A 25472-nucleotide genomic window follows, 5' to 3' on the forward strand; every position below is an offset into this window, starting at 1 on the left:
CTGATTATTACCGGGTACTCAGTCTACAAGCATACAGTCAAAATGTATAATCAATGCATCCCTAACCACATTTAATGGCCTGAAATAATGGTAGAGTACATCCAAATGTTGACGGCGTCCCTGAGTGTTTTTGAATTGATCCCATTGTTCCATAATGCTTGTCTCATCCCCAATAGGCATACGTCAAATGAAATCTATTTTCAAACTTGTTTCACATCTGCTTCCCCCTTCCCTGTATGAACAGACTGCACAGGTAGTGAGGAGAATATTGACATCTCAGTATTGTGCCCTCCACCCAAATTGAAAATGCCATTCAAACATCCCCCCCCACACAATCACAAGCCTGAGGCCTATCGCAGCAGGCCTGGATACAGCGACTCAATGCAGATAAATGTGGATGGTGGGTATCTCTGAACGCGCGTGTGTGTGTGTGTGTGTGTGTACCCTGTGTGCATGTGATGTGACTGTCCATGGCTCCTTCATTCTTCTACTTCCACTCTTGTCTGTGAGCTGCAGCACACCTGCTTTCTCTGTCACGCACAACCAACACGCTGTTGGCGTTGGTTTCAATAGGTGTTCTCTTGTTTGAACCCCAAATTGTTCTTTAACTTGTTGTTTTATCTTGTAACTCACAAATGTTTACAGTGGAACCTCAATTTAGGAACACGGTGGTTGTTAAACAGGGTTCATAAAAAGAAAGGTTTGTATATTGAAGCAAATTTCTCCATAACAAACAATGTAAACAAGAATGATGGGTTCCAGCCTCGACAAAATTATATATTTTAGTAGAGATGTTTGATAATATCGAACTGCCGATATTAACGGCCGATAAATGCTTTAAAATGTAATATCGGAAATTATCGGTATCGTTTTCAAAAAGTAAAATGTATTACTTTTTAAAACGCCGCTCTACGGAGTAGTACACGGACGTAGGGAGAAGTGCAGAGCAGTTGCATCTCCCAGTCATACTTGCCAACCCTCCCGATTTTCCTGGGAGACTCCCGAATTTCAGTGCTTCTCCCGAAAATCTCCCAGGGCAACCATTCTCACGAATTTCTCCCGATTTCCACCCAGACAACAATATTGGGGGCGTGCCTTAAAGGCACTGCCTTTGCGTGCCGGCCGTCACACAATATCTACGGCTTTTCACACACACAATTGAATGCAAGCATACTTGGTCAACAGCCATACAGGTCACACTGAGGGTGGCCGTATAAACAACTTTAAAACTGTTACAAATATGCGCAACACTGTGAACCCACACCAAACAAGAATGACAAACACATTTCGGGAGAACATCCGCACTGTAACACAACAGAACAAATACCTAGAACCCCTTGCAGCACTAACTCTTCCGGAACGCTACAATATACACCCCCCGCTACCCAACCACCTCAACCCCGCCCACCTCAACCTCCTCATGCGCTCTCAGGGAGAGCATGTCCCAAATTCCAAGCTGCTGTTTTGAGGCATGTTAAAAAAAATTATGCACTTTGTGACTTCAATAATGAATATGGCAGTGCCATGTTGGCATTTTTTTCCATAACTTGAGTTGATTTATTTTGGAAAACCTTGTTACATTGTTTAATGCATCCAGCGGGACATCACAAAAAAATTAAGCATAATAATGTGTTAATTCCACGACTGTATGTATCGGTATCGGTTAATATCGGAATCTGTAATTAAGAGTTGGACAATATCGGAGCATCAGCTATCGGCAAAAAAGCCGTTATCGGACATCTCTATATTTTAGTAAGGGGTGATGGATTAACTTTCTCTTTAATAACTGGCTCAACTGTCTTCTTTTGACAACATGCACACGCACTGTCACCAATCCTAGGGTTGAACGATTATGGCAAAAATAATAACCGCGATTATTGTGAATGCCAATAGGCACTTATGTTATTCGTCACCATTGTTCATTTATTCTACCTCTCCCACTTTGTTCTTCGGTCATCCATGACTCCATTCTTCATCGGATTGATCCCGTTCAAACGTCAAAATGTTCAGCGCATTCAGGACGTGTGTACTCTTTCAACAAACCTTTCCAAAAATTATCAGTTTTACTGTCATTCATAATTTTCCAGTATTTACCCCCTTTTTTAATCTTCTGGCTCCCATGTCTTTTAACCAATTTCAACCGTTCCACCATTAAAATGTTTGTCTTAGTCAGGCCAATAAAGCTATCTGCCAATTAAAGCGGGAATATTCCAAGTTCTTACAGTATCCATCATTTCATAATTTTTTTAATTTTCATTCAAAACGGTCCACCATTCTCACTTAAGGATATTGTTTTTCCTCCCTGAAAATTACATTGAGTGCTAGTAAATGTTCAACAGAATCAACACAATTGGAAATCTATTTGTTGTGGTCGAAAAACATTTATTTAGTCTAAAATTTGAAAAAAAAAGTTGAAAACCGTAACAAAGCCTTTCAGATTTACTAAGGTCTGACATGTTTAGTATCTTTACCAGTGGCAGACTAAGATGGCAGTGTGTAACTGGCAACCTCTTTTGGGGCTGTATGAGCATTTCCCAGCTGGACCATGTTATCAGTTATAAAGGTATTTGGAAAAAAAAACTAATTTATTAATGCCTTTTGATATATTAGGGCGATTTAATGATGACTTGAGATGAAATTATTACATATGGCACCTTTAAAGTGTTATCATTTAGCCAGGGATGTCTATAATTCCCATACTATTATAAGTTCAATTTTCCCCTCTAAATGTTAGCTTGTTTGCAAGTAAATATTCATAGAAGTGGGTAAAATATTTAATTGTAAAATAATGTTGCTTTGTCTCCAACATTAGCTGAAAACGTAGTACTGTTGCAACAAATAATTCTGGGAAATTAGATGTCATTTTTAATGGCTGAATATCTCCCTTTGACAGCCAAAGTGAAACAATATGTGGACAGCAGGGCTGTTTGGCGAAGAGGATAATACCCGTGCCTTTCACCCAAGTAATGTGTGTTTGAATCCTGGAAGGGACTAAAAAACAAAAAAAATGTTGGCAATTTTAAAACTTTGAGTCAAATAGTTTAATTCAAACCATTACGACAGACGATTATCATTTCTATATTCTTAGTATGTTTCTACCATTCATTTTACATCCCACTAGCATTTCAGTTGAGCTTCAGCTCTTCAATATTTAAACCATTCCTGCTGTTTATTCAAACTTTTTCGTTAAATTAATTTTGCAGTCATTCATCTTCAGCAATGATTGGGGCATCCACACGCAGTTCCTACCTGAATTGCCTAAACTCTAGTTTTGATTGATATTGTAATCACGATTAATAACACAATTATTCATTAATTTGAAAACTTGAGTATTTATTGGGCCACCACAACTAAACTTTAAGTATTGTTTAAAAAAATGGATATGAATTAATAACAAACAAGTAAGAACAATAATATAAATAAAAGTACATTTAAATAACAGCAATATAAAAATCGATAACGTTTAGTTTTTAAGTCAGTTTTTTTACCTTTTACACTAATTTTACCAGCACAGAGTGTGTGTTTTTTGTGTCACATAAAATGTTTAATTAAATACAAAAATCCTCACATTTCATGGTGCAATACATCTTAGGACAATTTTGACCAGTGTTTTAAGTCAGAGCATAATAATTGTGTAAATGTATCAAAAAGTGTTTTAAGTACATTATGCTTGTGTAAGTTACATTTTTGAAACCTTTATTTTGTTAGCGCAGTTAGACTGGATGTGGCGCACCGCACTATTATTGTGAAGGACGGAACTGAGCTTGACGACGAGTAAGGATACAATTTGAGGCTGTAAAAAAGAGAGGGCCTCTGAAGTTGCGACTGCGGTTCTGTTTGTGCGTTGATGTTATATCGATAATGTCGTGCACAAGTTACAACACAAGCAAATGAGATGTGGTGTAGGTGTTTGGATTGTTCTTGTTAGCTTTAGCTCCGTATTTTAGTCATTGTTTCAAGGGACCGTCTCCACATTGTTTAGTTTAGTACGGGGCGGCTGAGTGTGTCGGAGATAAATGAGCACATTATTTTCCCAAACAAATGTTCCTTCTCCTTACAATGACAACATTCCACTTGCATTTATGTAAATTTCCTTGATATTCTGCCTTAACATTCCGGATCGCAGTATCGGATAGAGACTCTGAATCGGATCGGATTCAAGGACAAAAAAATTGGATTGGATCGGAGATCAAAAATGCTGATCGGGACATCCCCATTTTAAACCACACATCGTTTGTCCGTTGCTTTCTTTCGACTCCTATTGAGCTAGCAAAACTAGAAAATGTGTAAAAAGGCACACAACGTGGCACAGTAGTTCACAGCAGCACTGTGCTCGTCTGACTGAATAAGCACAGCGATGGCTGTGTTGCAGGAACAAAATGGTGGCGCTGCGAGACACACAATGAGTGGATGAAACGTTCTTATATTGAGACAAGGTTTGTACACCAAAGCATGATTTTATTAGGGCTGTGGTTCATACATCTAAAAGTTTGTGCAATGAGGGGTTCGTAAATTGAGGTTCCACTGTATTAAACTTATTCCGTTCAAACCGAATTATATCATTACATTCAAACCGTTCTAGAATTATATCAAGTTCAAACAGTCCTAAAATGATATTATTTGAACAGTCTTTCAGGTTTCTGCTTTGTCATTGCCACTCTTTTGTTACTGGTTTGTTCTTATCACTCTAGATGACGACAGTTTAAGTGACTGGTCTACTGACAGCTGTGGATGGAGTGATGAGGACTACGGAGTGGATTTAACAACCCCGCCCCTCAGCCTGGATTCTGGTGCTGCGAGCAACGACCAAGAGATTGTACGATGCATCTGTGAGGTGGAAGAAGAGAACGATTTCATGATCCAGGTACGATTTAAAATTTGTACAATTTAGTGATTTTTTTTTTTTCAAGTTTTAAACTGTTTTCTGAATTTCTCATCCTCAGTGTGAAGATTGTTTATGCTGGCAGCATGGCACATGCATGGGCTTGCTGGAAGACAACGTTCCAGACAGATACGCTTGTTACATTTGCAGAGACCCTCCAGGTGAGGAAATGAATTGAGTTGCTGAGACGCTACATTTAAAAATGTTATAAATGAAAAATAGACATTTAAATCCAGCCAAATATGCGTAATTACCATCATTTCCAGGCGATAGAGCGCACACGTATTTAAGCCGCACCCACCAAATTTTAGAAGCCGCAGATATACAGTACAGGCCAAAAGTTTGGACACACCTTCTCATTCAATGCGTTTTCTTTATTTTCATGACTATTTACATTGTAGATTGTCACTGAAGGCATCAAAACTATGAATGAACACATGTGGAGTTATGTACTCAACAAAAAAAGGTGAAATAACTGAAAACATGTTTTGTATTCTAGTTTCTTCAAAATAGCCACCTTTGCTCTGATTACTGCTTTGCAGACTCTTGGCATTCTCCCGATGAGCTTTAAGAGATAGTCACCTGAAATGGTTTTCACTTCACAGGTGTCATAGTTTTGATGCCTTCAGTGACAATCTACAAGGTAAATAGTCTTGGAAAATAAAGACAACGCATTGAAATGAGAAGGTGTGTCCATACTTTTGGCCTTTATTTTGTAAATGTTAATACCTTAATTTTTTCCAAACGGCACCTGTAACAGCAGTAAAACGGCTAATCAAACAAAACTGAAGTGATTATCATGGACCCACTAGTTGCGGAAGCTAGCTCTCCACTCAGCTTAACAGACTCAATAACTTTACGGTGACGCTTTGGTGAATTCACGAAAACTGAAACCATACAAATAAAAAATTCCGTTGTAAGTTAATAATACTAAGAAAGACACTCGTAAACGTGTTAGCATAGTAGCTAATGCTAACGACGCTAGCTTCATTTAATTACCATAGCTTGTACAAATATGCATAAAAACACTCTGACAGACATCACACATGGGATGGTTTAGTAGGTAAAATGTTTGTACTTATGCTGTAAAACTTACAAACGTTGCTTGGAATGATAAATGAATAATCCATATGTGTAGAAGCACTATGGACGGCTAAAAGACGGAACGGCAACTGAAAAAAAAGCCTTAACACATGGACAATGCGGCCACTGCAGCACCTGCAGTGAGAAAACTTGTCCATAAGGTGGCGACATAGCAAAAACTATAACCCCTATTCAGTGTGTTTGCTTGTTGCTATTCCATCCATCCATTTTCTACCGCTTGTCCCTTTTGGGGTCGCGGGGGGTGCTGGAGCCTATCTCAGCTGCATTCGGGCGGAAGGCGGGGTACACCTTGGAGAAGTCGCCACCTCATCGCAGGGCCAACACAGATAGACAGACAACATTCACACTCACATTCACACACTAGAGCCAATTTAGTGTTGCCAATCAACCTATCCCCAGGTGCATGTCTTAATTTACTTTATAGCTGCCCGTTAGCGAAGAAAAATCTATACATTTTCCGCACCATTTTATAAGCCTAGAAAAAAAAGTAGTGGCTTGTAGTCCGGATTTTACGGTACACTTTTCTGATTATTTGCAGGCCAGAGGCAGAGTCTGCGCTACTGGTATGACCGTGAATGGTTGAACAATGGTCATATGTACGGCTTGTCCTTCTTGGAAGAAAACTACTCTCATCAAAACTCCAAAAAGATCACCACCACACACCAACTACTTGGAGATGTGCATCATGTGGTGGAAGTCCTCAATGGACTGCATCTGAAGATGAACGTTTTACAGTGAGTCCAGGGACACTGCATGAAGTTGTTTTGTTGAGCGCTAAAATAAAAAAAAACATCTTCATGCCTGTCTTGTCCTCAGGAACAACACACATCCTGACCTGAAGCTGTGGTGCCAACCTTGGAAGAGTAATGCAAGGCCACCGATTAGCTCTGACTCTTGTCGCGGCAGCAACACCGCGCCCTCTCCCGTGACTCCCGATGAGGACATGAGTCGGGGCGAGATTTTAATGTCCAACGCCCTGGAGAAACTAAGCCGGACTGCAGCCGCTGCCACCTCGTCTTCCTCGTCGTCCTCGTCGTCCCCATTCCCGTCATTCCAGGACTCGTACATCACCAGCGAACACTGCTACCAAAAACCACGGGCGTACTACCCTGCGGTGGAGCAGAGGCTGGTGGTGGAGACCCGACAGGGCTCCGAGCTAGAAGACAGTTTGAGAAGCACTGAGGAGCTGCTGGAGCGAGAGCAGCGTTTTGGCAGCCTGCTGGACACGGACAAACCCAAGTCCATCACCGTGAAAAACAAGGTTGGTTCTTTTTCAATTTGGATTCGAAATGTAAGGTTTTGGCTAAAATGAATCTTTTTTGGTCAAATTTAGATTTTTTTTTTTTTTTAAGAAATTCAAAAACATTCAGGTGCTTCTCAATGAATTGCAATGTTCCAATCAGGGATTCGTGCTGCCGGTTCCGATACAATACATCCATGAGTGAGATCGACCAATACCAATCACATGTATTAACTGTAGATTTTTCTGTATTTATTGTGAGTGCTATTGCCAGGCTAACAAAATCAGCATATCAATTTAACTGCCGTATTTTTCCGATTATAAATCGCAGTTTTTTTCATAGTTTGGCCGGGGGTGTGACTTGTACTCGGGAGCGACTTATTAAAAGTTAAAGTACCAATGATTGTCACACACACACTAGGTTGTGGCGAAATTATTCTCTGCATTTGACCCATCACCCTTGATCACCCCCTGGGAGGTGAGGGGAGCAGTGAGCAACAGTGGTGGCCGCGCCAGGGAATCATTTTTGGTGATTTAACCCCCAATTCCAACCCTTGATGTTGAGTGCCAAGCAGGGAGGTAATGGGTCCCATTTTTTATAGTCTTTGGTATGACTCGGCCGGGGTTTGAACTCACGACCTACCGTTCTCAGGGCGGACACTCTTAACCACTAGGCCACTGAGTAGGTTTTATGTGTGAAATTATTAACACATTACCGTAAAACATCAAATAATATTATTTATCTCATTCACGTAAGAGAGTAGGTCTATATCAGCAACCGAAACCATCCTGTTCGGATTCAGAAAGGTTGGAATAATTGGAACTGCAACTGACGATGACTCTGACGTAAGCGACGTACCGATAGAATAGGAAGCGGCGCATTGTCTACCTTTGGAGTTAGCAGAGTTGTTTAGAAGCGACACCGAGGAAGAAGATTTCATGGGATTTAGTGATTAGGAGTGACAGATTGTTTGGTAAACGTATAGCATGTTCTATATGTTATAGTTATTTGAATGACTCTTACCATAATATGTTAGGTTAACATACCAGGCACGTTCTCAGTTCGTTATTTATGCGTCATATAACGTACACTTATTCAGCCTGTTGTTCACTATTCTTTATTTATTTTAAATTACCTTTCAAATGTCTATTCTTGGTGTTGGATTTTATCAAATACATTTCCCCCAAAAAATGCAACTTATACTCTAGTGTGACTTTTTTCCTTCTTTATTATGCATTTTCGGCTGGTGCGATTTATACTCCGGAGCGATTTATAATCCGAAAAATACGGTAATTCCTTATTATCTTGTATTATACAGTACAGGCCAAATGCGTTTTTTTTAATTTTCATGACTATTGTAGATTGTCACTGAAGGCATCAAAACTATGAATGACCACATGTGGAGTTATGTACTCACCAAAAAAAGGTGAAATAACTGATAGCATGTTTTTTATATATACCGTATACATATATATATATACACATACTATATATATATGTATATATATATATACACATACTATATATATATATATATATATATATATATATATATATATATATATATATATATATATATATACAGGGAGGGATACAAATTGGGTGTCTACATTATTTCCAATTCTGATTTATTCCACGGTTGAGATGCAGTGACAAATGTTGCAATTGATGTTTTTCACCACGAACATCTCCAGGCTTTGGCGGGCGGCTCCTGGTCTGAGGTGGAAGTAAAGAAGGAGGCTTGGTGTTACCCCGAGGAAACTGCAGACAACGGCAAACCACAGCAGCAGTGGCAGATCAACCTGCTGGATCACATAGATGCAGTTCAAGACGAGGTCTCGCACAGGATGGACTTCATCGAGCGCGAGTTGGACGGTAAGCTTTGATTTGTTTTGGTTGTATTAGTTTCTCAAAACTATTATTAATATCCTTTTTAATGTACTGTTAATATATTGTTACTTTCTGTTGTGACATGTTTCCATGTACACTTATGTTAAAAAATAAACACTTATTCTTCTGTTTGTTTTTAGCGGCACAACACATTTGGGTATCGATCCAATACCGTGTAGTCCCATGGGCACTTCAAATTTTCAATATCATTAGATTATAATTTTTTTAACACAACTGTAATGCGACGAAATACATTTTTGTTAAAATTATTTATTTATTTTTATTACATAAAACATTTTGAGCAAAGTCAATAATGCAAAACAACTAAAAGTAAAAACTAGCTATTGGCTCTTATTTTCTGAGTTAGTAAACCATAACAACCAATGACAATTTTGTGATGATAAGAATATGGTTTTAATCAATGTAGTATTCAGTATCCCCCCAAAAAATCATATTTGGATGATTACAGTCTGAACACTGTTAGTTCCGAACCAGCTGTAGTTCTAGACTAGAGCATTAGTAGCCACCCAGAAGGTATATTTTTAATGTAACTGATGTAAACAGAGGTCACAATACCGGAAGTATATTACTTGAGGGAGCGTGGCTACAGGATAGAGTTGCCAAATGGGCGACGTTTTCTGAGTTCTTCGCATGCATGTTATAGAATTTTCAATAATAATAATGTTGGTAAATTATCTACATTAAAAAAAAATACAAATCGGTGGTACATTACATGGAACATGTAAGTGTCAAAAAGACAGCCAAAAGAGGTTGATGGATTAGAATAAATCAAAAGGTAAAATATAGTTTAGAAATGCACCCAATTGCAGGAATTATAGTCTTGATTTTCACAATTTTTCTTTTGGGGCTTGCGTGTCAGCACTTCATGCCGATATAACATTTTATTTGTCAGTGTTGCCCTTTTTTTCCTCAAAGGATGCTCAGTATTGAACAATATACCGTATTTTCCGCACTATAAGGCGCACCGGATTATTAGCCGCACCTTCTATGAATTACATATTTCATAATTTTGTCCACCAATAAGCCGCCCCGGACTATAAGCCGCGCCTACGCTGCGCTAAAGTGAATGTCAAAAAAACGCTGCGCTAAAGTGAATGTCAAAAAAACAGTCAGATAGTTCAGTCAAACTTTAATAATATATTGAAAACCAGCGTTCTAACAACTCTGTCCCAAAATGTACGCAAATGTGCAATCACAAACATAGTAAAATTCAAAATGGTGTAGAGCAATAAATAGCAACATAATGTTGCTCGAACGTTAATGTCACAACACACAAAATAAACATAGCGCTCACCTTCTGAAGTTATTCTTCATTCGTAAATCCTTCGAATTCTTCGTCTTCGGTGTCCGAATTGAAAAGTTGCGCAAGCGTGGGATCCAAAAATGGCTGGCTCCGCCTCGTCGAAGTCATCGGATTCAGTGTCGCTGTTGTTGTGCAGCAGTTCTGTGAATCCTGCCTTCCGGAAAGCTCGGACCACAGTTGTGACCGAAACTATCTGCCCAGGCATTTACGATCCACTGGCAGATGTTGGCGTATGTCGACCGGCGCTATCTGCCCGTCTTAGTGAAGGTGTGTTCGCCTTCGGAGCTGTGTGAAAAAAGCCACCCGGCCTCTTTGCGTAAACTTCCCTTAACCACTCGCTCATCTTTTCTTCATCCATCCATCCCTTCGAGTTAGCTTTTATGATGACGCCGGCTGGAAAGGTCTCTTTTGGCAAGGTCTTCCTTTTGAATATCATCATGGGTGGAAGTTAGCATGGCAAGCTAGAACCACAGTGAAGGATGACTTCTCATTCCCTGTGGTGCGAATATTCACCGTACGTGCTCCCGTTCCACAGTGCGGTTCACAGGAATATCAGCTGTGAAATACGGTAGTAATCCGTGTGCGGATGGAGAGATTGCGTCTTTTTATGAACCGGATCGCTTAGTAGGAGCCATTTTGTGGTCTTTACAGATGTAAACAGGAAATGAAACGTACGGTGATATCCGCGCGTTTTTTCTTCTTCTTCCGGGGGCGGGTGAAGCGCTTCCTGTTCTATGGGGGCGGGTGCTTTCCTTGGCGGTTGCTTGCGTAGAAGAAGAAGCGCTTCCTGTTCTACCGGGAAAAAAGATGGCGGCTGTTTACCGAAGTTGCGAGACCGAAACTTTATGAAAATGAATCGTAATAAAGCGCACCGGGTTATAAGGCGCACTGTCAGCTTTTGAGAAAAATTGTGGTTTTTAGGTGCGCCTTATAGTGCGGAAAATACGGTACCGTATTTTTCGGACTGTAAGTCGCTCTGGAGTATACGTCGCACCGGCCGAAAATGCACAATAAAGAAGAAGAAAAACATATACCGTATTTTCCGCACCATAAGGCGCCCTGGGTTATAAGCCACGCCTTCAATGAACGGCATATTTCAAAACTTTGTCCACCTATAAGCCGCCCCGTGTTGTAAGCCGCATCTAACTGCGCTAAAGGAATGTCAAAAAAACAGTCAGATAGGTCAGTCAAACTTTAATAATATATTAAAAACCAGTGTTCTAACAACTCTTTTCACTCCCAAAATGTACGCAAATGTGCAATCACAAACATAGTAAAATTCAAAATAGTGCAGAGCAATAGCAACATAATGTTGCTCGAATGTTAATGTCACAACACACAAAATAAACATAACGCTCACTTTCTGAAGTTATTCTTCATTCATAAATCCCTCGAATTCTTCTCTTTCGGTGTCCGAATTGAAAAGTTGGGCGAATGTGGGATCCAAAATGGCCGGCTCCGTCTCGTCGAAGTAATCGGAGTCAGTGTCGCTGTTGTGCAGCAATTCTGTGAATCCTGCCTTCCGGAAAGCTCGGACCACAGTTGTGACCGAAATATCTGCCCAGGCATTTACGATCCACTGGCAGATGTTGGCGTATGTCGTCCGGCGCTGTCTCCCTGTCTTGGTGAACGTCACGTGTGTTCGCCTTCTGTCATCCACTGTTCCCACGCAGTTAGCAGTCTAGCTTCGAATGCCCTGTTGACACCAATATCTAGCGGCTGGAGGTCTTTTGTCAATCCACCCGGAATGACGGCGAGTATTGAATTAAGCGCGTAAGCGTGTCTCTTAATGTGATGTTATGAGCTAGCAAATATAACAACTACACTACCCAGCATGCAACGATAGTGACGAGCATGCGCGGTAGCCCTGAGAAGCGTTGTTGTATGTGCTGGCAGTTAGAATGTGGTTATGAGCACGCTGTGAGTAAACGTTGAGAACTCAGTTAACACGCCTCGTCTGCATTATTTATAATTAGACAGACAACACACTTAATAGGAGCCATTTTGGGGTCTTTACATAAACACACAAATGGAAATGAAACGTCACATATCCCAGCATGCACCGCGCGCTTCTTCTACGGGGAAAAAAGATGGCGGCTGTTTACCGTAGTTGCGAGACCTAAACTTTATGAAAATTAATATTAATATTAACCCATATATAAGGCGCACCGGATTATAAGGCGCACTGTCAGCTTTTGAGAAAATTTGTGGTTTTTAGGTGCGCCTTATAGTGCGGAAAATACGGTATACGTCGCACTGGAGTATAAGTCGCATTTTTGGGGGAAATTTATTTGATAAAATCCAACACCAAGAATAGACATTTGAAAGGCAATTCAAAATAAATAAAGAATAGTGAACAACAGGCTGAATAAGTGTACGTTATATGAGGCATAAATAACCAACTGAGAATGTGCCTGGTATGTTAACGTAACATATTATGGTAAGAGTCATTCAAATAACTATAACATATAGAACATGCTAAACGTTTACCAAACAATCTGTCACTCCCGATCGCTAAATCCGATTAAATCTTCCTCCTTGGTGTCGCTCCTGGTATGCGCCGCTAGCGTCCATTCTTTCTGCTGCTCGATCGCCGTTTTCTGCTGCATATTTCACTACGTCCAGCTTGTAATCTGCAGTATATGATTTCCTTTTCGGTGCCATTTCGGTTCAGTCCTTCTCAGTTTTTATAAGTTACCGCCAATGTTGCTGTGATCTATTTTAATAGCTCCGGCAGTAGCGTATAGCATATAGCAGTTAGCATTGCAAAACCCACAATGCACTTCTGCCATGACCCGCCCCCGCCGAATTCTTATTGGTTGGTGTGTGAGTGACGATTTCTGACGTGTGTGTGACGATTGCGGACATTTTCTTCGTCGCTCACGCGAATGAGATTAATAATATTATTTGATATTTTACGGTAATATGTTAATAATTTCACACATAAGTCGCTCCGGAGTATACGTCGCACCCACGGTCAAACTATGAAAAAAACCTCGACTTATAGTCCGAAAAATACGGTACTTGGTATCATGTTTGTTGATAGGGGACGGCGTGGCGAAGTTGGGAAAGTGGCCGTGCCAGCAATCTGAGGGTTACTGGTTCAATCCCCACCTTCTACCATCCTAGTCACGTCCGTTGTGTCCTTGAGCAAGACACTTCACCCTTGCTCCTGATGGGTCCTGGTTAGCGCCGTGCATGGCAGCTTCCGCCATCAGTGTGAATGGATGAATGTGGAAATAGTGTCAAAGCGCTTTGAGTTCCTTAGAAAGGTAGAAAAGCGCTTTACAAGTACAACCCATTTACCATTTGTATCAATACACCCACATTCAAGACCTCCAGCCCAGCGCTTAGCTATTTTTATATCCTTCTATGGGTGTGTACTGTAGCATGTAATTGTCTTCTAGTCCTCCAGTGATCATAATGATACTTGTAAGAAAGTTTGCCGGCAAGGATTAGTGATTTAGAAGCTGCACTGTAGCAGGACATTAGGCGCTAGCGAGGATGCTACATTGGGTTGAGAATGACTACCGTATTTTTCGGACCGTAGGGCGCACCATATCAAAAGGCGCACTGCCGATGAGCGTGTCTATTCAGGTCTTTTTTCTTATACAAAAGACGCACTGGATTATAAGGCGCATTAAAGGGGTCATATTATGATTTTTTTCTAAATTTAAAACACTTCCTTGTGGTCTACATAACATGTAATGGTGGTTCTTTGGTCAAAATGTTGCATAGATTGTTTTACAGATCATTTTCTTTCTTTCATAGTTCTTTTTATTGATTTCACATTCATATTAACAACAAATTCCAAACCCTCTTCATCCCCTGCCCCTGCTGTCACTCAAAACAAAAACAAAAAACAAAAGTAAGAGTACAAAAGTACCTAGAGTAAAAAAATTAAAAAAAAATTGTTCAATACAAGTCACTTGAGACAAAGTAATTGAAAGCTCAAACACACTGTAGAAGCAGCATGACAAGGCCTGAAACGTCGGCAGTCATATTCAGGTACATGTCTAGGGCTATTCCTGCACTTGTGTAGAGGATTGGTCAAAAAAAGGTCTTACAGATCATTTTCAAGGAGCTTTCTGAGCGTCTCTTCAAGTTTAGTTGGCGGTCTTATTTACGTGGCTCACCTTCGACAGCGTCTTCTCCCCGTCATCTTTGTTGTAGCGGTGTAGCGTGCAAGGACGGGGGTGGAAGAAGTGTCAAAAGATGGAGCTAACTGTTTTAATGACATTCATACTTTACCTATATCAATAACGGAGCAGCATCTTCTCATAACGGAGCAGCATCTCCTCATCCGTGGCTCACTAGTGCAACGTGAAAAACTGTCCGACCAAAACTCTCTAATAACTAAAGTTCCTTGCGTGAATAATGTAAACTCACTACACCGGTATGTTTTAGCGCTTTCATGGCGAGTTTACTGACAGATATAAGTAAGAACTTTACAATACTTTATATTAGAAATGGCAACAACTGAGGATGAATGTCCCATAACAAGAAGCTTATCAATTATGGTATCTCACGGACTACAAAGGCGGATGCGCGCAAATTTTTCAGGACTTATGCAGATGCCAAATACAGATCAGCAGGTACCAGAAGGTAAGAAAATTTGTTTTTGCATAATATTGCAAAACAAAACGCCAGGTAATGTCTGCTAATAGGTGCCATTTTGCGGTCCTTATACACGCACCATAATAATACTTGTATGTTTAATGCGCCGACAATCCATCAAGCGATGCGGCTCCATAGCTTACCGAAGTCGTATTAAAAACATTTTGACAGATTTTTTAGCGCTGTGTGTAATGTTCTATATTCTTAACCTCTTAAGGCACAAGCTGTTTGTTTACATGCTTTTTTTATTTCTCTTTGCTATTTGGGCTTATTGGACCCTAATTAGAATAAAAACTAAAAATCATCTTTTGATGTGATGTACTTAGTCCATAAGTACACAAACGTGTACTTCATCTGTAGTGATATAATAATTTTTATTTTTACACTTTTTTCCCCCCAAATTCCATTGTATGTTATTCTCTTCTGACACCACCAGATAGCAGTATAAGTGTCCATATGTCGGCATAAGACGCCAATTCAGAGTGTACACAATTTTGGAAATAAGAGCTAAAAGGTGCTGTCCACGCATGTGGCCACTAAAGCCTTTATTAAGGGAACATTTAAAGTTTTGGTGTTGTTTACTGCCATCATATTGCAGTCTACATATATCTCTTATGTATGACTGCCATCTACTGGTCACACTTATCATTACACCATGTACCAACTAAAATTGCTTCGAGGTCAGTAAGCACAACCAGAATTATGCCGTACATTAGGCGCACCGGGTTATAAGGCGCACTGTCGATTTTTGAGAAAATGAAAGAATTTTAAGTGCGCCTTATATTCAGAAAAATACGGTATTTGCTTGTCGCTGTCAAATTTGCGGGACACAGCTAGAATGTGTCATCAACATGCATTGTCACTAGAGATGTCCGATAATGGCTTTTTTGCCGATATTCCGATATTGTCCAACTCTTAATTATTGATTCCGATATCAACCAATACCGATATATACAGTCGTGGAATTAACACATTATTATGCCTAATTTTGTTGTGATGCCCCGCTGGATGCATTAAACAATGTAACAAGGTTTTCCAAAATAAAACAACTCAGTTATGGAAAAAAATGCCAACATGGCACTGCCATATTTATTATTGAAGTCACAAAGTGCATTATTTTTTTTAACATGCCTCAAAACAGCAGCTTGGAATTTGGGACGTGCTCTCCCTGAGAGAGCATGAGGAGGTTGAGGTGGGCGGGGTTGAGTTGGGGGGTAGTGGGGGGTGTATATTGTAGCGTCCCGGAAGAGTTAGTGCTGCACAGGGTTCTGGGTATTTGTTATGTTGTGTTACGGTGCGGATGTTCTCCCGAAATACGTTTGTCATTCTTGTTTGGTGTGGGTTTCACAGTGTGGCGCATATTTGTAACAGTGTTAAAGTTGTTTATACGGCCACCCTCAGTGTGACCTGTATGGCTGTTGACCAAGTATGAATTGCATTCACTTGTGTGTGTGTGAAAAGCCGTAGATATTATGTGATTGGGCCGGCACGCATAGGCAGTTGTCTGGGTGGAAATCGGGAGAAATTTGTGAGAATGGTTGCCCCGGGAGATTTTCGGGAGGGGCACTGAAATTTGGGAGTCTCCCGGGAAAATCGGGAGGGTTGGCAAGTATGACTGAGAGACGCTACTGCTCTGTACTTCTCCCTACGCCCGTGTACCACTCCGTACAGCGGCGTTTTAAAAAAGTCATAAATTTCACTTTTTGAAACCGATACCAATAATTTCCGATATTACATTTTAAAGCATTTATCGGCCGATAATATCGGCAGTCCGATATTATCAGACATCTCTAATTGTCACGATATAACAATCGTAATATAAGATCTATTTTCTGCCAAAGTTCTATCATTTATATTGTCTATATCACGCAACCCTAATAGTAATCATCATAAACATTAAAGGTATGCAGCTGGGTTGGGAACACGTAAGGTAAACATGTGACTATTACCTTTTAAGGGAGCTATTTACATAATTTGCTAAGCTGTACACTAATCGCACACTTGTCTTCTTCTCCTCAGTGCTGGAAAGCTGGTTGGACTACACCGGGGAACTGGAGCCTCCTGAGCCCTTGGCCCGTCTGCCTCAGCTCAAACACCGCATGAAGCGACTGATGTCACAGCTGGGAAAGGTGCAGCAGATCGCCCTGTTTAGCTCCACATGAGGGCGCCAGAGATCAGCAGCAAGGGACTGTCATGAAGCGACGGTCAAGCGCCAGACTGGTTGTTCACTAGTTCTCCCCGGCCTGAGGTTTGCAGCTGTTCCTCTCCGTCTTTGAGGAGTCCGATGCGGTGTAGTCGTATGCGACGGGCGGGCGCAAAACTGACACGCTTACACAAACAAGTAAGGAAGGTCAGCATCAGCAATCAGGATTAAACACAAGAAGTAACCTCGTACATGCAAGAGAAAGTCCAGATTACTCCATGGTTCCCATGCAACTTGATAAGATGCCATATAGCTGAAGGTTGGTCTGCTTTTTGTTCTCAGTGCTTTAAAGACGGGCGTTATATACTGCTTGCAAGTTAAGTTCCTCTGGAAGAATATTTTTGAATACATGGCCACACTTTTTGCATCGTCAATGTTCAGATATACATGTCGGTTCTCTTCTTGCATCCTCAAAGAACTCTTTATGTAATGGCACTTTACAGGCACTCATGTCAAACCTTTTGATCCGTTTTGATTACCTGGAGTGTTTTGTTCTTCTTTACAGTGAAGTTATTTTTGTCTTCAATCACAGGAATTTTTAACTTTACCATTTGAAATAGTGACATTCATTTATTCTGTGTTTGTCCTCACTGTAGCGCCGCTCTCCAGGTTCAGTCGTGTGCCGGGTTTTTGTGTTTCTGTTCAAGTATTCCTTCATATAATTGTTGCTGTAACACTTAACTCACTAAAGGCATATTCTAATCCAGACTGTTTTCCAATCAAATTGTATTGCCCCTTTTTTTTTTTCTTTCAGTTTCACCTTTACAGTACTTTGTAAATACTGTATGTTCTTTTAAATCCTGAAAACGTTCTCCAAATACAGATGTCGTCTGCTACTGTACTATCTGACGTAGAGCAGGGAAAATGTCAAACACATTTGCTGGTACATAAATAAACTATTATTATTAATCATAACCCAAAGTCTTTGCTTGAACATTCTGGGGATGTAAAGGAAATAACTTTTTATCCTTGACACGACTGTCACAAAACTGCATCATTTGCAATTTGATGTACCGTATTTTCCGCACTATAAGGCGCACCTGAAAACCTCCCAATTTTCTCAAAAGATGACTGTGCGCCTTATAATCCGGTGCGCCTTATATATGGACCAATATTGAGCCACAACAGGTCTCGCAACCCCAGCCTCTACTGTAGCGTCTATTTTATGTGCCTTATAATGCGGTGCGCCTTATATATGAACTAAGTTTTAAAATAGGCCATTCATTGAAGGTGCGCCTTATAATCTGGTGCGCCTTATAGTGCAGAAAATAAAGTAACATGTTTTCTTCTTAGACGATTTGTGCTCTTACACAATGGGATCAAAATGGGGACTAGCAGTTTGTAACTAAAATGTTTCCTAAACTGGAGAATATATAACGGGATGATTCCTTTCCCATTGAGCAAGGCATTTATTCCCCCAACAACCCCATGCTCTTAAAAAAAGGGGGCCAGATACAGCAAAAAAAAAAACAGCTTTGCGTGCATACTTGATGATTTCATAGATTTGTAACGCTTACATAATCCGATTGAAAATGGGGCATTTGATGGCAGTTTTAGTCGGGTAATCCCTCAATATCTTAACCCGGGTCCGGCGTGGTGACAAAGCAGCACAAATACAGACAAAACTGGTATATATGAAAAACTGAAAAAAAAATGTTGGTCCTAAGCATTAAAATGGCAGAATAAACTAAAAAATAAATACCCCTGTAGTATTAGCCACTAGTGGAGACTAAACCAATCAGGGCGTGTTGTTCAGTGGCCACTGATTGACTCAGCCATAATATTTAGATCAGAGGTAAATGGGTTACACATGCAAGGCCCTAACCACGACCCATCAGGAGCAAGGGTGAAGTGTCTTGCTCAAGGACACAATGGACATGGTGCGGTTGGTAGACGGCGGGGATCGAACCAGGAACCCTCAGGTTGCTGGCACGGCCGCTCTACCATCTGCGCCACGCCGTCCCCAAAGTCGTTTTCACTGAGGGGCCACATCGCAGTTATGTTTGGCCCCAGAGGGCCGCGTCTAACCGTGAATACTATTATTACATAATTTTTTTAGTAGATTTTCTAAAAATTAAAATGTAAAAACAATATAGTGAATTGCAATAATTCCACCTCAAAATGTAGTGTATATTATTGTAAATGGAAAAACAGTACTGCTGTTTTTATGGTTAAAAAAAAAAAAAAAAGGCAGCTCAGTTGCCAGAATTTTACTGTAAAATGTACATTTGTTTTTTTTACTGTAAATAAAACTGCAATTTTACAATAAAATTTTGGCAAATGAGCTGCCAGTTTGTTTGTTTGTTTTTTACTGCAAATCAACTAGATTTGTCTGCGGTGCCAAAACGACACTGCAGTTTATTAGTGGAAAAAAAGTACTGTTTTTCTTTTAGAGAAAAATGCTGTAAAAACCACATTAAATTTCACAATTTTACCATGAAATCTATTGCTACTTTTGCCTTGCACAATTTGATGGATAACTTGCTTTGAAATAATTATTATTAGTATATATTTCTATTTAAAAAAAAAAATGGTTTGAATGTTTGATAATATATTTTTGCATAATTAAACAATATTTAAGTTAACATAATAATAATAATAGATTTTATTTGTAAAAAGCACTTTACATTGAGTAAACAACCTCAAAGTGCTACAGTGTATTATAAAAATAAAAAGATAATAAAAAAATAAAAAAAACTAGAACACCCAAATAGCTAAAACTAGTATGCATATATCTAAAAAAAAAAAAAAAAGGCTTTTTTTAAAAGAATGTTTTTGAAGCCTTTTTTAAAAGCATCCACAGTCTGTGGTGCCCTCAGGTGGTCAGGGAGAGCGTTCCACAGACTGGGAGCGGCGGAGCAGAAAGCCCGGTCTCCCATTGTTCGTAGCTTTGTCCTCGGAGGTTGGAGGAGGTTAGCCTGTCCGGAGCGGAGGTGTCGTGTGGAGGATTTGGGGGTGAGTAGTTCTTTGAGGTAGAGGGGGGCATTTCCATGGAGGCACTGGTGGGTTAGTAGGGAGACTTTGAATTCAATCCTGAGTGGAACAGGAAGCCAGTGAAGGGATTTGAGAGTTGGTGTGATATGGTCATATTTCCGCACAGAATAGCAATACATACTATTCTGTATGTATTGCAGCTTCTGGATGTTCTTGCTGGGGATCCCGACAAGAAGTGCGTCGCAGTAGTCAAGTCAATCGCAAACATAATTTGCGATTACATGGAGTACATTTTTTTTCTCTCCCAAACTAGAAAGAATACATTTAGTAAGAAAAGTTACAGTACTTTCATTGATACACATTATTTCCAGGCTTTCGAGGGTCAAATAAAATGAAGTGGCGGGCCACTTGAGTTTGACACCCCTGATTTAGATGGTCTTAAACGGGTTATTTACGCTCTAGGTAAAAGATTAATTTATCGCAGTTATGTGTGGAACCAATTAATCGTGATAAACAAGGAAGGACTACACTATTTACCCAAAAATGTATATTCATAAGAGCCAGTATTCTGCTGCTTCATTTAAAAAAAAAAAAAAAAAGCAACCAGTTGCGTTCCGATTGTTGGCAACATAAGTAATGGACGGATTTTGATGACATTTTCATAAAATGTCCGAAATAGGTCATGGAACAAGTGCTTTTGTATTTTTTTTTTAAAGAATATATGAGCTTGTCAAAATACTTAATGGCATTCATTCTGTCACCATACAATACAGACAAACAACATTTTAGATTAATCAAGGTTTGTACCAGGGGTGTCAAATGTTACGGCCCGAGGGCCGGATCAGGCCCGCGAACAGCTTTAATTTAAAATGTGCTAAATATAAAAATGAGCCGAAATTTTTGAATGAAAGAAACCGCTGTTCTAAATGTGTCCACTAGATGTCGCAATCGCAATTCTTTGTATCTTTGTAGATTATGCTACATATGTAAAAAAAAAAATAATAACCACATGATGTTAATGCACCAGTCGAGGAAAATGAGCAAACTACATAAATAACATCCTGTATTTTGATTTTGATATTATTGTTTTATCTTGATAGATTGAAAATGAACACCAATGAGTTGACTGATGAATATTATCACATCATTTATTCAGAAAGTATAAATAACGACAAATAAAGGTAGAATACTATTAACCGCAACTTGTAAGTGTAAAAAAACCCAACAACATTATGATTTGTACATTTTCAGAATGTGCTTGTTTTATTTTTAAACAAAGAAAACAATCCGAAGTTGTCTTTATTTTTAAGTTATCGAGCCGTGATTTTACCAGTGCCAAATGGGAGTAGATTTTTCTCCATGTGGCCCCCCATTTAAAATGAGTTTGACACCCCTGCTCTAGGTATAACGTGAATTTATCGCGGTCTTGTGCGGAACCAATTAACCGTGATAAACAAGGAAGGACTGTACACTATTGACACAAAAATGTATATTAATAAGAGTCGGTGTTCTGAAAAAAAGTTGCTGTTTCATTAAAAAAAAAATGCAACCAGTTGCATTCCGATTGTTAGCAATATAAGTATCAATCAATCAATCAATGTTTACTTATATAGCTATAAATCACGAGTGTCTCAAAGGGCTGCACAAGCCACAACGTCATCCTCGGCTCAGATCCCACATGAGGGCAAGAGATTAATTAATTATTTAAAAAATAAAAAATTAAAGTAATGGACGTTTTTTTCAGAAAATGTCTGAAATAGGTCATGAAACAAGTGCTTTTGTATTTTTTTCCAAAATACTTAATGGTATTCATGCTGTCACATTACAGTATAAACAAACAACAAGCCATGCATGTTAGGTTAATCAAGGTTTATACCATTTTTGTTTCCTGCTATGTAAAATAATGCTAAAATATCCACAATATAGTAACCTTTTTCACCTTAATTGCTGTTGTTATTTTGTTTCCTGCTATGTAGAATAATGCTAAAATATCCACAATATAGTAACCTTTTTCACCTTCATTGCTGTTGATATTTTGTTTAAAGAAAACCCTTCAGCGTGGATGGGCGTGCTTGCGCATGCTCAGTAGTTTTATGGGTAGCACATTTTCTCAGACCAACGGGTGCCCCCCCCCTCTCTGACGTCACACACCAGGGCGGTCCAAAAATGCGGCCGGGGTTCCCGCAGCTCATTTTTAATTGGCCCTTATAAACAAAAATAAAACGACACTAATTTGATTTTTACAGCTACAACGCGAACCGATGTGTTAGCATACATTGACCTAGAACGGATGCATTTTTAGCACCTTTACTGTACAGACTATATCAAAGTAGCACCCTCATACCCACACAGAAATTACAAATAAAATAAATAAAATTACAATTAAGCAATATTTATTTTTAAAACAGCGGTTTTGTCTTCACTATTCAGGCAGAGTGTGACCTCTATCTCCTCTTCCTGTGTCTGCCGCCTCTGATTGGCTGCCCGGTGTCTCCGACGCAGCGTGTAGCTCCGCCCACAATCACGAAGAAATACTAGTTAGAGCAGAGGAAGCAGCAGCCGAGTGCGGTACGAGCTCGTTTTTTTCCGGAAAAAAATTGACGTAAAAATCCCATATCGGCGGAATTGAGTGAACCCCCGAAGGGAAAAAACATTGTCGTATCGTTCAGGTAAGTACAACCCGTGTAGTAGTTACAGATAGATGATAGATGTTTTTTCCAACCTGTTCGTGGTCCTGTCATGGAGTCGCTGGTTGGACTCGTCGTGACCGCCGTCTGCTCGGCATGAAGACGTTTATTTAACCACGCGGGATGTGTTCAAGAGTACTAAGCTTCGGTTTCAATGGAATGAGTTCGCCGCTGTTAACAAACGCGTTGCTATGTCGCTCTGCGCCTTCACGCTCGCTGTGTCACTTTCGCAGCCCTACTTCGTCTTCTAATGTCTCTGTTGTGACATAATGTACTATATAAGTGTTAGACCGAGGCTGCAGTCACAATTACAGCGCGCGTTTGCTGTAAAAAGCAACCTTTTTGTCGACACTTGTAACGTATATACAACATGTAGTTACTACATTATATGGGGGAGATGGTTTTGTATGGAAACCATTAGAGCAGGGGTGTCAAACTCATTTTAGATCTGGGGCCAAAATGGTAAAATAACGGCACGATAACTTAAAAATAAAGTCAACTTCAGATTGTTTTCTTTGTTAAAAAATAGTACAAGCACATTCTCAAATCATAATGTTGTTGTTTTTTACACATACATGTTGCGGTTATTTGTCATTATTTATACTTTCTGAATAAATTATGTGATAATGGTCATCAGTCAACTCCATCCATCCATCCATTTTCTACCGCTTGTCCCTTTTGGGGTCGTTGGAGCCTATCTCAGCTACAATCGTGTTAATTTTCAATCTATCAAGATTAGGGATGTCCCGATCCAGGTTTTTGCACTTCCGATCCGATACCGATATTGTTTTTGCACTTCCGATCCGATACCGATACTGGCCTATCCGAGCATGTATTAAAGTTTAAAGTTATTTAGCCTACTTAGTTGTCAGAATCATGTTGAAAAGGGTTTTAGTACTCTTGATAACAACTAGCCAGCTGAATTAGGGGAGTTTGAATAATACACAATGGTTGGTAACAAGAAACTGACCTGTTTATTCAAGGATAAACACAAAATAGACAAAATTATACATGACAAACAGAAATGGCATCATTGAACTAGGGCTGGGCGATATGGCCTTTTTTTAATATTGCGATATTTTAAGGCCATATTGGGATACACGATATATATCTCGATATTTTGCCTTAGCCTTGAATGAACACTTGATGCATATAATCACAGCAGTATGATGATTCTATGTGTCTACATTAAAACATTCTTCTTCATACTGCATTAATATATGCTACTTTTAAACTTTCATGCAGAGAGGGAAATGACAACTAAAAAAAATCACAATTTTTTTCATACGGTGTTGATGTGGAAATGTTTGCCACTGCATTTTGATGGTGTGGGCGTGTGGCACCGAATGGAGATAAGCGTCTCGACAGACGTTACAATATTTAAACAATGATGACGAAAACTGTTTTCTCTGTCGTGTCCGTGTGTCGAAAATTGTTATGCGCTTATTTTTTTATTTGATTTTGTGCATGGCATAGATTTGCCGTGCGCAGAGGACGCTTGAGCAGGCGCGCACCTTAGCGGCTGCGCTAGCATCACAGCTAACGTTAGCCATGCTGCTACCTCGCTCTCTGCTGGGAGAGGGCGTATACGTATGTGACGTATGACGTGACAGTATGTAACGTGTGTAAAAAGGTGCGCTCGCTGTCTGTGAGAGGGAGACACAGGAAAGAGTGAGAAGAGCCTGTCGTGTAATGCCAGCAGCTAAAAGCAACTGCGTGAGAATCCACAGACCTGTGGATGTGTTGAAGGTGTGCTGGAAAATGCGGAACGGAAATTAGGGAGCAGCAGAAAAGTGGAATGTATTATTTAAATCAGTGCGTTGGAAAACACGGACCGCAGTTTTTTAAAAACTGGATCTGGATCGGCATTTTCCCATGCCTTGCCGATACGCATTTTTTTGCAAATATCGGCGGCCGATCCGATCCAAGTATCGGATCGGGACATGCCTAATCAAGATTAAAAAAATAATGTAAAAATCAAATTACATGATGTTCTTTATGTAGTTTGCTCATTTTCCATGACTGGTGCACTAACATCATATGTTTTTTGTTTTTTTTACATAGAAAATGGATGGATGGATGGAGTTGAGCATATGTCAGCATGTGACCCCACTTTTAACTCTTTTTTTAAGTCATTAATTTGACTTACCGGTATTAAGTCATTATTTTGACTTAGTAAGTTATTATTTTGACTTAGTAAATTAGTAAGTCAAAATATTCACTGGGATGAGAATCAGCACCTCCAAGTCCGAGTCCATGGTTCTCGCCCGGAAAAGGGTGGAGTGCCATCTCCGGGTTGGGGAGGAGATCTTGCCCCAAGTGGAGGAGTTCAAGTACCTCGGAGTCTTTTTCACGAGTGAGGGAAGAGTGGATCGTGAGATTGACAGGCGGATCGGTGCGGCGTCTTCAGTAATGCGGACGCTGTATCGATCCGTTGTGGTGAAAAAGGAGCTGAGCCGGAAGGCAAAGCTCTCAATTTACCGGTCGATCTACGTTCCCATCCTCACCTATGGTCATGAGCTTTGGGTTATGACCGAAAGGACAAGATCACGGGTACAAGCGGCCGAAATGAGTTTCCTCCGCCGGGTGG

General features: G+C 40.0%; 2 protein-coding genes across 4 annotated transcripts in view; both read left to right on the forward strand.

The window, feature by feature from the left end:
• The window catches only part of phf20a (PHD finger protein 20, a), a 37492-nt gene extending 19316 nt beyond the window's left edge, over nt 1-18176 (forward strand). The window contains exons 11-17 of one of the 2 annotated variants that reach the window (XM_061923861.2): nt 245-400; nt 4692-4864; nt 4944-5043; nt 6525-6720; nt 6803-7247; nt 8922-9102; nt 17078-18176. In XM_061923861.2, coding sequence (XP_061779845.2) covers nt 245-400; nt 4692-4864; nt 4944-5043; nt 6525-6720; nt 6803-7247; nt 8922-9102; nt 17078-17220 — 1394 coding nt within the window. In that variant the 3' untranslated portion in view covers nt 17221-18176. The remainder of the gene's footprint in view (nt 1-244; nt 401-4691; nt 4865-4943; nt 5044-6524; nt 6721-6802; nt 7248-8921; nt 9103-17077) is intronic. The other variant, XM_061923862.2, reaches the window with a different exon arrangement.
• Nucleotides 18177-22719: 4543 nt separating this feature from the next.
• ndrg3a (ndrg family member 3a) overlaps nt 22720-25472 on the forward strand; it is a 108593-nt gene continuing 105840 nt past the window's right edge. For both annotated transcript variants that reach the window (XM_061923868.2, XM_061923870.2), the window contains exon 1: nt 22720-22864. The gene's annotated coding sequence lies outside the window, so the exon portion shown is untranslated. The remainder of the gene's footprint in view (nt 22865-25472) is intronic.

The sequence above is a fragment of the Nerophis lumbriciformis genome, linkage group LG28 (genome assembly GCF_033978685.3).
Source record: "Nerophis lumbriciformis linkage group LG28, RoL_Nlum_v2.1, whole genome shotgun sequence".
In the NCBI taxonomy this organism is placed as follows: domain Eukaryota; kingdom Metazoa; phylum Chordata; class Actinopteri; order Syngnathiformes; family Syngnathidae; genus Nerophis; species Nerophis lumbriciformis.